At 32.4% G+C, this 14,320-nt stretch overlaps 1 protein-coding gene across 1 annotated transcript; it reads right to left on the bottom strand.

Moving 5' to 3' along the window:
- Positions 1–8,908: 8,908 nt before the first annotated feature.
- On the bottom strand, positions 8,909–11,837 carry BDBG_02986 (CMGC/CDK protein kinase). Its single transcript, XM_031721045.1, has 5 exons — positions 11,487–11,837; positions 11,299–11,401; positions 10,345–11,214; positions 10,063–10,218; positions 8,909–9,897 (listed from the first exon to the last, which is right to left on the bottom strand). Exons 1-5 carry the CDS (start codon positions 11,552–11,554, stop codon positions 9,841–9,843), a joined length of 1,254 nt encoding a protein of 417 aa, XP_031577449.1. The 5' UTR covers positions 11,555–11,837; the 3' UTR covers positions 8,909–9,840.
- Between the last annotated feature and the right edge of the window lie 2,483 nt (positions 11,838–14,320).

The raw sequence follows: 14,320 nt of genomic DNA, 5'->3' as shown, positions 1-14,320 counted from the left end.
CTATCTCTTATTTATTCATTAAATAGAAGAGAATCACTAATAGAGCTTATAAAAGATAGTCTAGTAGCTATTATCCTTTCTATAATTTTTCCCAGACAGTTCAATAGAGATATTACTCTATATAACTTAGAAATTGAAGCTTTTTTATTAGATTTTACAAGAATCACTCTTATAGCTTCTCTTCAGTATTCAGAAGAATAACTATTTTTTAAGAGATTGAAAAAGAGCTTAAAATATTCATTCTTTAAGTGAGAATATGTATTTTGAATAATTAAGTAATTAATTGAATCAGGCTCTGCAGCAGTTTTAATTGAACTTGAGAAAATAGCTGACTCTAGTTTATTATATATAAGCTCTGGCCTAGACTGACCGTGTGACCGTGTCTGAGACCAGAACCAGATTTTTTGATAGTCTCATTACCAATTTGACTGATCTCATTACATGGTTTTAATATTAGATAGTAGTCTTATACTGTCTCAGTGAGACTTACTATCTACTCTTATCACATTTTTCAAATGAGATCATGATTTTCACTTCTCAATTTAAATTATTTTTATTGCTTTAAATGACTTTAAATCTCATTTGAGTCTTATCAAAAAGTGTTACTTTTTAAAAAATTAAAAATAGTCTAAAAAAATCTTAAAATGTCTAAGAATAGTAACTTTGTGCTAAGAATGAGACTAAATAGAATCAAATGAGCTCACTTTCTCATTTTTTTCAAGTCATGGTTTCATTTTAAGATCTGATATATAGTCACTTTGCATGTTTTTTAATGACTAGTCCCAGCGGGATTCACGCTAAGAAATGTATGAGATCAGATCAAATGGAATCAAACATGAAATTCATAATCCCGGCGGCCAGTCTACTCAGGCCACTCTTAGTTATTTTTATCAATATATTCATGAAATGATATATACTTCTCTTCTGAATCTGATAAATTTTGAAAGAGAATTCTTATAAAAGTGTGGCGGGCTGCGCCCGATCAATCATATAGACTATTCTGTTACACTTCACAGATCCCAACCACTTCATTCTCAAATGCATACACTCCGATTCTCAGCCATTCTCAATCACCGATCCTCAGCCGCTACAAACGCGCATATATCATTCTCAAATGCATACACTTCAATTCTCAGCCATTCTTGATCACTGATCCTCGGCCACTACAAACGCGCGTATATTCTCCCACCCCGAAGTTCCACCGCGTACACCACCACATACATGTATAAATATCCACCTCAATCACTGATTCTCACACTTTCTCTTTCTTTGCTTCTCTAACATTTTTATCTTTGTTATATAAGACCTATAATATTATACTGATCTATTCAGTGTAGGCCTCTTACACTATAAAAACATTCATTATCTCCTCATCAGAAATGATTATTTATCAAGAGATATCTGAACATATAATAACATGTAAGAAATAGAGAAACAGTCAAACAGTTAATTGAACATCAAGTTCTCAGATAGTTCTCAGATAGAAGCTTGCTTGTCAGTCATCCTGGCTCTGTAACAAGATCTTATACAGAGAATAAAATCTTACAAGAGAATATCAGTGAAAGACCTGAGAGTTCTGATACTCAGATATATGAGAATACAATTACACATCTGACAATCAATATAACCATGTCTAACAATAATATGAAACCCTTGAACACAAGTATAGACACAGTGTCACAGTGACTCTGAGCAATGTTGAAACTATAATAACAATAAATAGCTGATATGCATGCAACTCAACAACATCAATATGAAGAGATTTAATAACTAACTCATGCAATTTCAACACTTACAGAATCAAATACAAAAGCACTGAAAGAACACTTAGATGCTCTCTCATATTTTAATACTTTCAATCTCACTCTCTACTTATCATAGAGAATGGAAATGCTTATGAAACTGAGTGTAGATGAAGATGTCATCAGTTTATTAATCAATCAAGATTGATATATCAATGAACAATTGAAAGATTATATGAAATAGAAGTTTCATTCATGAATGAAAGCATGTGAATCAGCATTATAAACACCTGATAATATCATGAAATATCTTGATATTCTGTTCTGAGACACTGCTATGCAATAGAAAGCATTAGATTGACTATAGAGTATCTGACAGAGAATCATTTCTCTTACAACATTCATTTCTGACTTCAATATCAAGATTCTAGAAGCAGGTGATCAATCTTGAGAGAATTGAATGAAGATTAGCATGCTCAAGAAGACATTAACTTTCAAACTTTTATAAGCTCTTATAAGCACAGACAAAGACCAGACTTATAAAGGCTTCTGCACACAGCTTCAGACAATGAATGATCATCTTACTAAGCTTAAGAATATACAGAATAGTGATAGAAGATGTTACATCTCAGCAACTTATACACTCACACTGAGAAATAACAATGATGCAGATGCTATGAATTGAGTAGACTTGAATATCTATATATAAGCAAGAGTCTCTGCTGTCTGAACAGGCTTCTGAGTCTCTGAGATCACTCTCAAAGAAGTCACTGATCAATGTTAATATAAAGTATATATCAACTGTAACTGATCAGAACACATTGCTTTCAACTACTAATTAATCTATATGTCTTCATACTCAAGAGAAAGATCAGCATCTTCTTATTTAAAGAATGAATCAGTATCTGTTCACATCAATCATGTTACATTAGAGAAAGATTCAGAAGATAACTATAAAAATATCTCAGTAAAACAGAGAAAAGATTAGCTTCTGTTCAAATTTATAAACAGAAGCTTGAAGAGGTCAGATAACAATGATTTAAAGAGAAGATAATAATAAATGTGATTCTTGTATCTACTGTGATTAATAACATGTATAATATGAAAGTCATGATAGACAGCAGTCTATGTGACTATACAATGATAAAATCTTCAGTCATAAGACATTATAATCTTCAGTGTATTTCTTTATTAAAACCTTGACTTCTCACAGAATTTGATGATTCAAAAGATATTTATATCTGTTATATGATGAAGCTGATCATAGATATGAGAGAACATTAACATGAAGATGTCTATACATATGAAGTTGATAATCTTGATTATAATCTTATACTAGAACTTATCTGACTATCTGAACAAGACATCTTATTAAATACTTAAAACAGAAGCTTGATATTCTCTAATAATGATAGAATTCACAAAGATGACATTTACAAGACTATTGATCTGACACAGATCTCTGTCAATATCTATGAAATGCTCAGAAAAAGAAGTCACTGAAAGAATTACTAATAGCAGAATCATGTGTCAATCTATTTCATCAGTCTGATCAATATCAAAAAGACTCTAGAAAAATTATCTCATGTTATAATAACAGATTCTCATACAAAACTCTCTCAATAATATCATGAATATCTAGATATCTTCTGACAAGACAATATTATAAACATATCTCTCTTATGAGATCTCAGAGTGAATTACAGTATCAAGTTAGAGAAAAAGAATAATAAGAATTCTGAACTGCTATGAGATTCTCTTTATAACATGTTCTGAGATGAACTTCTTCTTCTTTGAAAGACACTCAATAATCTGTTGAATAAAGAATTCATATATATTAGTAACTCTTTCACTGCAGTCTCTATTCTCTTTATAAAGAAATCAGATGAAGAACTTCAATTCTGTGTGAACTACTGAGATCTGAATAGATTGACAAAGAAAGATCAATATCTCTTATCTCATATCAATAAAACTCTAGCACAGATCAGATGAGCTTAATAATTTATAAAACTAGATATCATCACTGTGTTTCATAAGATTCATATCACTGAAGAAGATGAATAGCTTACAGTATTTCAAACATATTATGATCTCTTTGAATGAATAGTCACACTCTTTGAACTGACTAATACTCTCAGTATATTTCAGAAGTATATCAACTAAGCACTCTGAGATTTTCTTGATAAGTTTGTATCTGCTTATCTAGATAACATTCTCATCTTTATCAATGAATTCAGAAAAGAATATCAAGAGTATGTATGAAAGATATTATAATAGCTACAAGAAGCAGAACTACTGATAGATATTGATAAGTATGATTTTAAAGTCAAGAGTATCAAGTATCTGAGTTTTATTATAGAAGCTGATAAGAGAATTCAAATAAATTCTGAGAAAGTCTCTATCATTCTTGAATGAAAAGCTCTGTATACTGTGAAAGATATATAAAGCTTCATCAGATTTGCTAACTTCTATCAGCAATTTATATAAAACTTCTCAGATATTATGAGATCACTTACAGACCTCACTAAGAAAGACTTAATATTTCAATAATCAGTGAATACTGAAGCTGTATTTATACAGATGAAGAAGATGTTCATTAATACTTCTTTGCTGATAATATTTAATTCTGATTATGAGATAGTTATTAAAGCTGATTTCTCTGACTATATAATAGAAGAAGTGATATTATAATATAATAATAAAGAGATTCTACAATTATGTGTTTTTATATCTAAGAAACTAAGTCTCACTGAATGCAATTATAAGATCTATAATAAGAAACTTCTCATAATTATACACTGTTTAGAAGAATAAGACTCTGAACTCTGAAGTATCTCTGAATTTGAGATAGTCATAGATTATAAGAATCTCAAATACTTTATAACTATCTGTAAACTTACTGAATAATAGATATGATAATCTGAGTTCTTAAGCTGCTTTCATTTTATAATACACTATCATTCTGATAGCTAGAACTTAATGATAGATACTCTCTTATAATGAGAGTAAGATATATTATCTAATGTAACAGATACTCACTGAATGAACTGAGAGTATCAGCTCTTGAATCTGAAGATACTAGTTGATCAAGATGAAACAGTTCATGACACTATATATGCTTTCTCAGTTAGAACTGTTATTGATATCTCTACTTTCTCTACACTGAATGAACTGTGATATACAGCAGTCTAGATAAATGAACTTCTTCAGATTCTCACTGAAGCAGTATATTAAAAAGCACTTTAATTTCTCTCAGAACTATGTATAAGAACTGATATCTCAGAATGTTTAATTGATGATAATAACACTCAACAATTCTGTAAATGATGCTGAGTTTCTCACTTCAAATTCTTACACACTCAGATAATGCAAGAGATACATGATTCATATATAACTAATTATTCAGGTTATGAATAACTGTATAAAATGATCTTCTGAGAGTTCTACTAACTTGAGATATTAAACAGTATCAGATACTTTGTCTGAAACTGCAATTACTGTTTTTCTGTTATCTTATAAAAGAACTGTAGAAAAGGTTCATTGAAATCACTTAATATCTGTGATAGAATCTGATAAGATATAGTAATTAACTTCACTATTAATCTATCTGAGAGTAAGAGTTGTAGAAACATTCTGATTATTGTGAATCAACTGAGTAAAGATATAATATTGAAATCTTGTGATAAGATGAATACTGAATAAGTCACTGAAGCTTTTCTACAGAGTCTGTTCTATTAGATATATGAATTACTGAGATCTATAGTATCAAATCAGAGCTGTCAATTCATGAGCACTCTCTGAACAAGAATCTGTCAAGTTCTCAAGATTATACACTATCTATCAACTGTTTATTATCTTGAGATCAATGATATATCAGAATGAACAATTCAGATCATGAAGAATTATCTTTAAAAGTTCTGTAACTACTTATAAGATGATTAGTATAATCTTCTTTTACATGCAGAGATTACTATCAATAGTTAAAATACTATTTTAACAAATATAGGTCTGTTCTTTCTTACATATGAATATCATATAAAAGTGTTAAATCTTCTAGAGATCACACAGTTCACACTGAACTCTCACAGTTCAATTCAGATCACTGATAATATAGTAATAAAACTCTGAGATGTCTGTGATTGAGCAGAGGTCTTTATGATAACTGTGAAACAAGATCAAGAGAATTAAATCAATACTCACTGAGATCTCACTGAACAATATAAGATAGAAGATCTGATATAATTGAATCTTAAGAATATACAAATCACACATTCATCTTGTACACTAGATTACTGTCATATCAAGTATAAAGTGATAGAAGTTCTAGATAGTCATAACTACTGTCTTAACATATTATCAGAGATTTATAATGTATTTCATACAAGCTTGCTTTACTGCACTATCACTGATCTGTTCTCTTCTCAACTGACTTCTGACTGACAGTTATTAAACATCATAGAAGAAGATAATGAGCTTGAGTGAGAGATTAAGAATATTCTCAATAAGAGACTCTGTAACTGTAACTGACAATATCTTATGAAATGAGTCAGCTATGATTAACTGATCTGAACTCTGAGTTTCACATTATCTAAAACAGTGACTCTTGACTGATAAGAACTGCTTCTGAAAGAGGGGACTAATGTGGTGAGCTGCGCCTGATCAATCATATAGACTATTCTGTTACACTTCACAGATTTCAACCACTTCATTCTTGAACATGTACACTTCAATTCTCAGCCATTCTCAATCACTGATCCTCAGCTGCTATGAACACGTGTATATCATTCTCAAACACATACACTTCAATTCTCAGTCATTCTTGATCACCGATCCTCGGCTGCTATGAATGCATGTATATTCTCCCGCCCCGAAGTTCCACTGTGTACATCACCACATATGTGTATAAATATTCACCTTGATTGCTGATTCTCGCACTTTCTCTTTCTTTTCTTCTCTACTGTTTTTATCTTTGTTATATAAGACCTATAATATTATACTGATCTATTCGGCGTAGGCCCCTTATAAAAAGCTTGATATTTTTTCTTAAAAGCTTGATATTTTTTCTTAAAAGAGTTTACTATATATGATTCATTCTGAAACTTATATTCTAAGGTTGAAATTTTGCTACACTTCTTGTTTTAATATAGTTGAAGGCTTTAAAAACTTCTTTTTCTTATATTTCTTCAAGAAATTTGTTCTGATAATCTGTTTTCGCTCTTTTAATATCTGAAAAATATTCATTTCTGATAGTTTTGAACTCTTTATCAGATATTAAGTTATTCTTTCAATCTCTCTTAGTAGTGATTAATTGTTTTCTTTTAGAAGTAATATTCTCATTTCATCAAGATTTAAAATACTCAGAAGACTTTTTCTTTGAAATATTTTCTCTAATACTTGTTAGAAAAATAGATGTAATTAGCTTTACTCTATTCTTAAGTATTTCATTTGAGATATCTTGATTTTGATTTCAATAGAGCTCACTCTGCTTTTCAGATTTCAGCTGCTTTACACTTTCTTTAACTGCTTTTCAATCAGCTTTTTCAAAGTTATACTGATTAGAGAGAAGAGAATTTTCACTTATTTATTTTTCACTCAGTTCAATATTAAAGTGAATAATCTCATGATCTGATTCTGAGATCTTATTTAAATTAATAAACCAGTTTATAAGTCTTTTTTTAATTAGATTTTATAATATGAAAGTTAGATCTATAATAGATTTCTGTTTCATATCTTTTCTAAAGCATGTTTTTTCATCAGACATGTTAACTAAATCTATTAAATGCTTAAAAGTTTATTCAACTAGTTTATCTGCTCTTACTGCTCTTTTGCATTCTGAAATTTCATCAGAGATGATATGCATTAAAATCTCCTGTAATTATATAGTGTTTTAATGAAGTTATATTCAAAAATTCTCTATTAATTATTCAGGTATTGTTATTTTCTTTCAATGACTTTTTATTATAGATATTTATAAGTTGTATAGTATTAAACTCATTCTCTTTATCTATAATATCACTCACTAGAATATCAGAGTCAGATATAATATTAAATCTTAGATTAAATTAATATCTTGCTCTTTTTCTTTCATAAATCACTACTCTTGATTTTATCTCAGATTTTCCAGGTAAAAAGCAGTAGTAGCTTGAATGAGAAATGATATACTTTTACTCAGTATCAAAGTTTGATTCTTAAAGAAGTATAAAATCAACCTTTTATTCAAATACAATCTGAAGATAAGAATAAATGCAATTTAAGTTTCTATTTACATTGTTTTGAATAAATGTGATTTTTGAAGAGTTTTTACACTTTTTTTGTTGTTTTTATTGTATATTCATACTAAAAGAGAGTAGAGATAGAGTAGAATCTAATCACTATTATCAGATAGTAGATTATAACTATTTTAAAAGACAGGAATTTCAACTGCTTGCATTCTTTCTAGTTTATTAACAAAGTTATTTCTCAATTCTTTAATCTTAACAGATGTATAATTATTTATAATTAACTCAGTAAAATACTTGAATATTTACAGTAAATAAAGAACACTCTGAAATATATAAGATATTTCTACTATTAACATTCAAGCTGTGTTAATCAAATACAGATAACTGTATATATATTAGTAGACTGACTATATAATTATATCTGAGATTAGAATCAGAATATTTGATAATCTTATTATTAATTTAATTAATTGTATTATACATTGTTAAGATTAAATAGTAGTCTTATACTATTTCAGTGAAACTTACTATCTACTCTTATTACATTTTTTAAATAAGATTATAATTTTCACTTCTTAATTTAAATTTATTTTATTACTTTAAATAACTTTAAATCTCATTTAAGTATTATTAAAAATCATTACTTTTTAAAAAATTAAAAATAGTCTAAAAGAAAGTTTAAAATGTCTAAAAATAGTAACTTTATACAAAGAATGAGATTTAATAAGATTAAATAAGATTACTTTCTTATTTTTTCTAAGTTATAGTCTCATTTTGAGATCTGATAAATAGTCACTTTGCATGTTTTTTTTAATAATTAGTCCCAGCAGGATTCACGCTAAGAAATGTATGAGACCAGATCAAATGAGATCAAATGTGAAATTCATGATCCCGGCGGCCAGTCTACACATTGACAAGTCATTACTTCATCTCAAATTGAGACATATCTGTGTGAGTCTTTAGACAGAAATAGAACATGAGAGAATTCTGCTACTGATATTCACATTGTGCTGAGTGAGTGCATGCTCATCAACATGTCATCATCCTTGACTTGGAAATGAGCCATAGGCCCCTGTGCGGACCTCTTGAATGAAAGAATGCCTTGAAGGATTGAAATGAGGCAGATGTAGACAACCGCCAACGCCACAGTAGACAATTTCGGGGCGGGCCATCCAGGCAGGCGAGGACATGCCACTGGTCACCTTGCACTCTCCAGGAAGATCAGTGATTTACGCTCGCGATGTTAACCATGTTGATGGATGCTAGTGTCCCATCGTAGTAGCATGAGTGGGGATAGAAGGGGGCGAAGCACTCATTTTGTGAACAGTCATCTCTGAGAGGGCAAGAGGCCGGAGTGGTGGCGTCCGACCTTAGGGGACCGAATTGACGAGGAGCGCAGGACATGGGAAGGAGATGTTGTCAAGCGATGCACCAGCAGGATTATATGGTTGAAGGGGGTCTGTGAAGGCGGAGACGTGCGGCAGTTCCTGTTGTGGGATAGCGCGGGAAGCCATACCTGATCAGGGTGACGCTAAACCACTACGACGGACGCGCGCTAAACCCAACATTGGGGGTTGCCGATAACGCCCCTGTGTAATTCGAAATTTTCATCTTATTCTTATTCTCTATTTATTTCTTCCTTTAAACTCCGAGATATTAGATTCGAATAGATCGATAGAAGAAGTATGTTATGTAGAAAGGAGGAAGGAAAGCTGGATGAAATGGAGGACACGGAAAATATGGTTTCCATCAAAAACTGGAGTGACGTCCGCAAAGCTCCCTCATGTACAGGCGTAATGTGTGGTGATGGTCTTCGTCCATTCCCACCTTTGGTATAAGAGCCATTTCGCGCTTTCTTTCCTCTGACCTCATTTCTATCACTGCTTGATTGATCTCTGCTCTGTCACGAAGTTCAAATACGGATGCGCTAGAGCCTATCCATGGGTTAGTTTGCTTCTTCCGTTTTCTTCTCTGGGAATCCACCGATATATTTCGCATCCCAATTCAACAAAAAAAAAAAAAAAGAAAAAAAAAAAGAAAAAAAAAAGAAAAAAAAAAGGCGAAAAATCCAGGATGCTTTTTGATGTTCTGCCACATACCTCAGCAGCCGACAGCCTCTCGCCACTCTCATAGCGCACGAGTTTACTGACCAGATCGCGCCCGTTGGATGACGCGCCGTTGAGTATCTCCGCCCAGGGTTTCGCCGGATACTCTTTAAACTGTATCTTGCCCCAGTCTGGGAGGTCCTTGTTCGACTAAATTTTTTTTGGTTGTTTCGCAATTGAATGTTTTGTTAGCTTACAATTTCGACAGAGAAAAGAAATATATAGGAAAATAACGGTAGCAAGAGGGAGAGGTGGACAAGGGAAACGCAAACTTACAGGCCACGATTCAGCATTCGGTGTCCCCAACTTAACAAAAATGGACTGCACCAACGCCAATTCACTCCCCAGCTCCCCCGCGTCAAACAGATGCCTGTGGTCTATATCCACCGCCTCTGCAACCACGCAGCCAGCCGCCCAAAGGTCCAGACTGGTACCATACCGTTTATCCCCAAACAGAATCTCAGGAGGCCGGTAGCATGCCGTTCCTACATCCGTGATTTTCTTATCCGCGGCTTCCGAGTCCTTATCGGTAGGCGACCAGGCGATCCCAAAATCGGCCAGATATGCCGGGCCGTTGGAGTTGCGTAGGAGGATGTTCGACGGCTTGACGTCCCGATGGATGATCCCCTGCGCGTGCACGTATGCGAGCGCCCGAAATAGATCGCGCAGATGTAGCCTTATTTGATGCGTCGAGAGCACCCTTCGGTGCATGAGGTCGTCAAAGTGCAGTGGTATGAACGGGAAGACGAGAATGAAGTGGCCGTCCGGTTGGGTGAAGGTGTCGAGTAAAGGGATGACGTTGGGGTTTGAGAGGGCGCTGAGGATCCGCGCTTCGCGTTTTGAATCGTGCGGCGGCGACATTATATGCGGCGTTGTCAGCTTTAGGGCCACCGTTGCTCCGCCGTCGTTTTTCGCTTTATATACCGTGGAGAATATGCCTTCTTGGTGGTATATGGCGTTCTCATAGCGGCCGATTCTTTTCCCGCAGGAGGCAGGAGCTGCGTCTGTATTAGACCCTTCATTGACAATGACACCTTCATTTCCATTTCCATTGTCAATGACGTCAGGCACACTCATAACGAGAGCTGGCTGCTCTCGATCATCCAGGTCGTCGATGGCCTTTTGGCATTCGGATTGGTATTGCTCCTATGGAGAGAATATTCTTTTTAACCTTTTCCTACCCGTACCACACATAAAGTTTCACGCGAATCAGGAAAAAAAAAAACGTACTTTACTTGCCGCCTGGCTGAACGCGCTATTTTCTAACTTCGTTGCCTCCGTGTGAGCTTCTGAGAAATTGGCGGATGGAACCGCACGCTGGTACGCCGCGATTCTTTGTAGTAGAGGGGTTGGAATGGTGAGCCCAGCTGCTACCCCGCGTGAAGGGATCCTGACTGAGAGCCCAAGCAAGCACTTACATTAGCCTTACATTGGCCAAGCGATCTGTAAACCCGACATCTAACATCCAATCAGAATCGGATGTCATTTTCTATCCATGGATTTTTCCGCTCTGCAGTCTTGCTTTGGGAGTGTGATATGTGAGTGTGGAAGGTAGCTAGCTAGCTGCTAAAGTTTACGCTGGCAGGGCCGGTGTCACATAGGTTAGCTTACTTCGAAGTAGCTCGTCATAAAAAGTATATTCCATAAAATCATAAGCTTGTTCTTCAACGAGCATTTAAGCAGTATTTTGATAGCACAATCATAATCTGAGGGAGGCCGAGCTTTGTCTAACTAGCTCCGTCTCAGCTGTTTCTTTCCATGTTCTCAAGCTAAATATAAAATTATAAGGTAGGATGGATTATCTCAGCATGCTCAGCCTCTCTTCTCGATATTTTCGGATTAGCGCGATGAACTAAACTCCTTTAGACTTCTGCCAAGTCCTGCTAACTTCTGGATTAATAAGAGACTTCACACATTATTATTATTATTATTATTCTTCAATTATAGATGTATACAGTCAGAGACTATGACATCTACCTGAGAACCTTTAGATCTCAGGGTTTTTTCTATATCTATAGAGTCAACTATTATACATTTATCAATTTCAGATATATAAAATCAGAAAATTTCAGCTCAGAATATAAAAACTGTTTATAAATTACAGTATTTTAACATCTTCTGATACTTTGAAATCATTTGAAAATATCATGATAAAGAAAAAGAGAATATAGTCTTAAAGATAGATACATTAAATAGATAGATAGAAAGAAACAGAAAGAAATAAGTATAGTAAAGAGAGACTATAACAAAATAAAATTATTAAAAGATAGTATATAGCTGTTTTAACAGACTATATCTAATCAATTTCTGTCTCTTCATATTCAGATACTTCTGAATTCAATTATTTTCTTATAGCTGCTTGAGTTTCTGATAGAAAGTCTATTAAGTATTTAATTTCTGTCTCAGTTAAGAATAAGAATTTCATATTTAATTGATTTAAATTATACTTCTTCTTTAATCTGACTCTGAGACTATTATATAATACACAATGTATTACAATATACTCAGGATTTTCATTTGTATTGCAGAATGAGTACTCTGTTAAATCAAATCTATTATCAAATCTTTGTACATAGAATTTGAAATAATCATATTCTAGTTTTAGCTGAATTATAGATGAGAATATTTTCTTTTTACATTTAATTGAATAAGATTTTCACTTTGATTTTATCTCAAATCTTGAATAATGTATGCTCTTCTTTTGTTTCTATCAGCTTTTATTTTACTTATTTAAACAAGATTCTTCTATCTTTCTCTTTATGAAAGATCAGAATACTGCTTTTTAAATAGATCTGCTTAATTCTGAACTCTTTTTTACAGCTGAATCAGTCAATTCATTATCATGAATATTCATATAAGCAGGAACTTAATACAGATGAATTATCAGTTTTAATATTCTTCTCTTTTGAATTTTTAAACCAGAGTTTAAAATCAGTTTAAGATTTATTTGATCATTATGAATCTGACTATTTCTAAGTCTTTTTAAAGCAGCTTGACTATCAGAGAATATTTATATCTCTTTTAAACTATTTTCTCTTTTATAAGATTTTATTTCAATGAGTTTGAAAGCTTTTACTATTATAAATAGTTCAGCATCAAAGACTTCAGATTCACAGCCTAAATTTCAGAAATCTGAGATAAAATTGATATTATCTTCAGTATAAGCAATGTCTGTATCTAATCTATTCAAATTCTCATTTTTTGAGTCATCTGAGTAAATCAGAATAGAGTCTTTTATATTGATTATAGAGATCTTCTTCAAATACTGTTTATATTCTCTCTCTTTAGATAGTTCACTTACTTGTAAGTCTATGAGAGATTTCAGCTTTTCTCTTCAGAGAGATATCTTCTTATGATTAATTTCTCAACATTTAATGAACAAAATTGATTTTTAATAAGTGAATATAGTCTATACAGTTGAGAGAGCATTTTCTTCAAAGTATTATTCTCATTTCAATCAAGAAATCTATTTCAATTCAGTTCATTTCCTGAGTTAACTGATAGAAATGAAGAAGAGACTCTTTCTCTGATTATATAATTTGAGCTCATCTTCATGACTCTCAGAGTATAGTTTATACAGGTCTTTTCAAATCAAATAGTAGGAGATGAAATTGAAGCTTCAATTTTCATTACTTTAATAGAAGATGATTTGAATACTCTCAGAATTCTTCTCAAAGCTCTGTTTTATAGACTTTGAAAGACTTCAGTAAAGTTATCTTGTTTATTTCATCAAACTTGAACTTCATAATCAGCTACTGAGATAATACAGACTATGTATAATTATCTTATAGTCTGAAAGAATAGATCTCTCTCAGTATTTGATAGTCTGATTATACTATTCAGTAGTCTCTCTGCCTTGATGATTCTTTGTTAAATATGATATTTAAAATTCAACTTGAAGTTTAATCATACTTCTAGCTATTTGACATTCAAACTGAGTTTAATCTCTTTATTCAAAAGAGTTAGACTTAGTTCTTTCTTATTAAACCTGGAAAAAAAGTGAATTAACTCAGTTTTATTCATATCAAATTGAATTAGATTAATATCTGCTCTAACAAAGATTTTCTTTACTGCTTTCACAATCACTTCTAAATTCTCTTTGATTGTCTTTGAACTGTAGAGTAGATCAATATCATCTACATAACTTGAAGATCTTACTATTTTCATCTCTCTATTCTTGAATAGATATGCAGTGTATATTGCAAATAAAACAGGTGAGATTGAAGATTCTTGTAATACTTCTATTTTTATC

Source organism: Blastomyces gilchristii (genome assembly GCF_000003855.2).
Source record: "Blastomyces gilchristii SLH14081 genomic scaffold supercont1.4, whole genome shotgun sequence".
Lineage (NCBI taxonomy): Eukaryota > Fungi > Ascomycota > Eurotiomycetes > Onygenales > Ajellomycetaceae > Blastomyces > Blastomyces gilchristii.
Note: the sequence above shows the minus strand (reverse complement) of the source record. Positions and strands in the feature narration are given on the sequence as shown.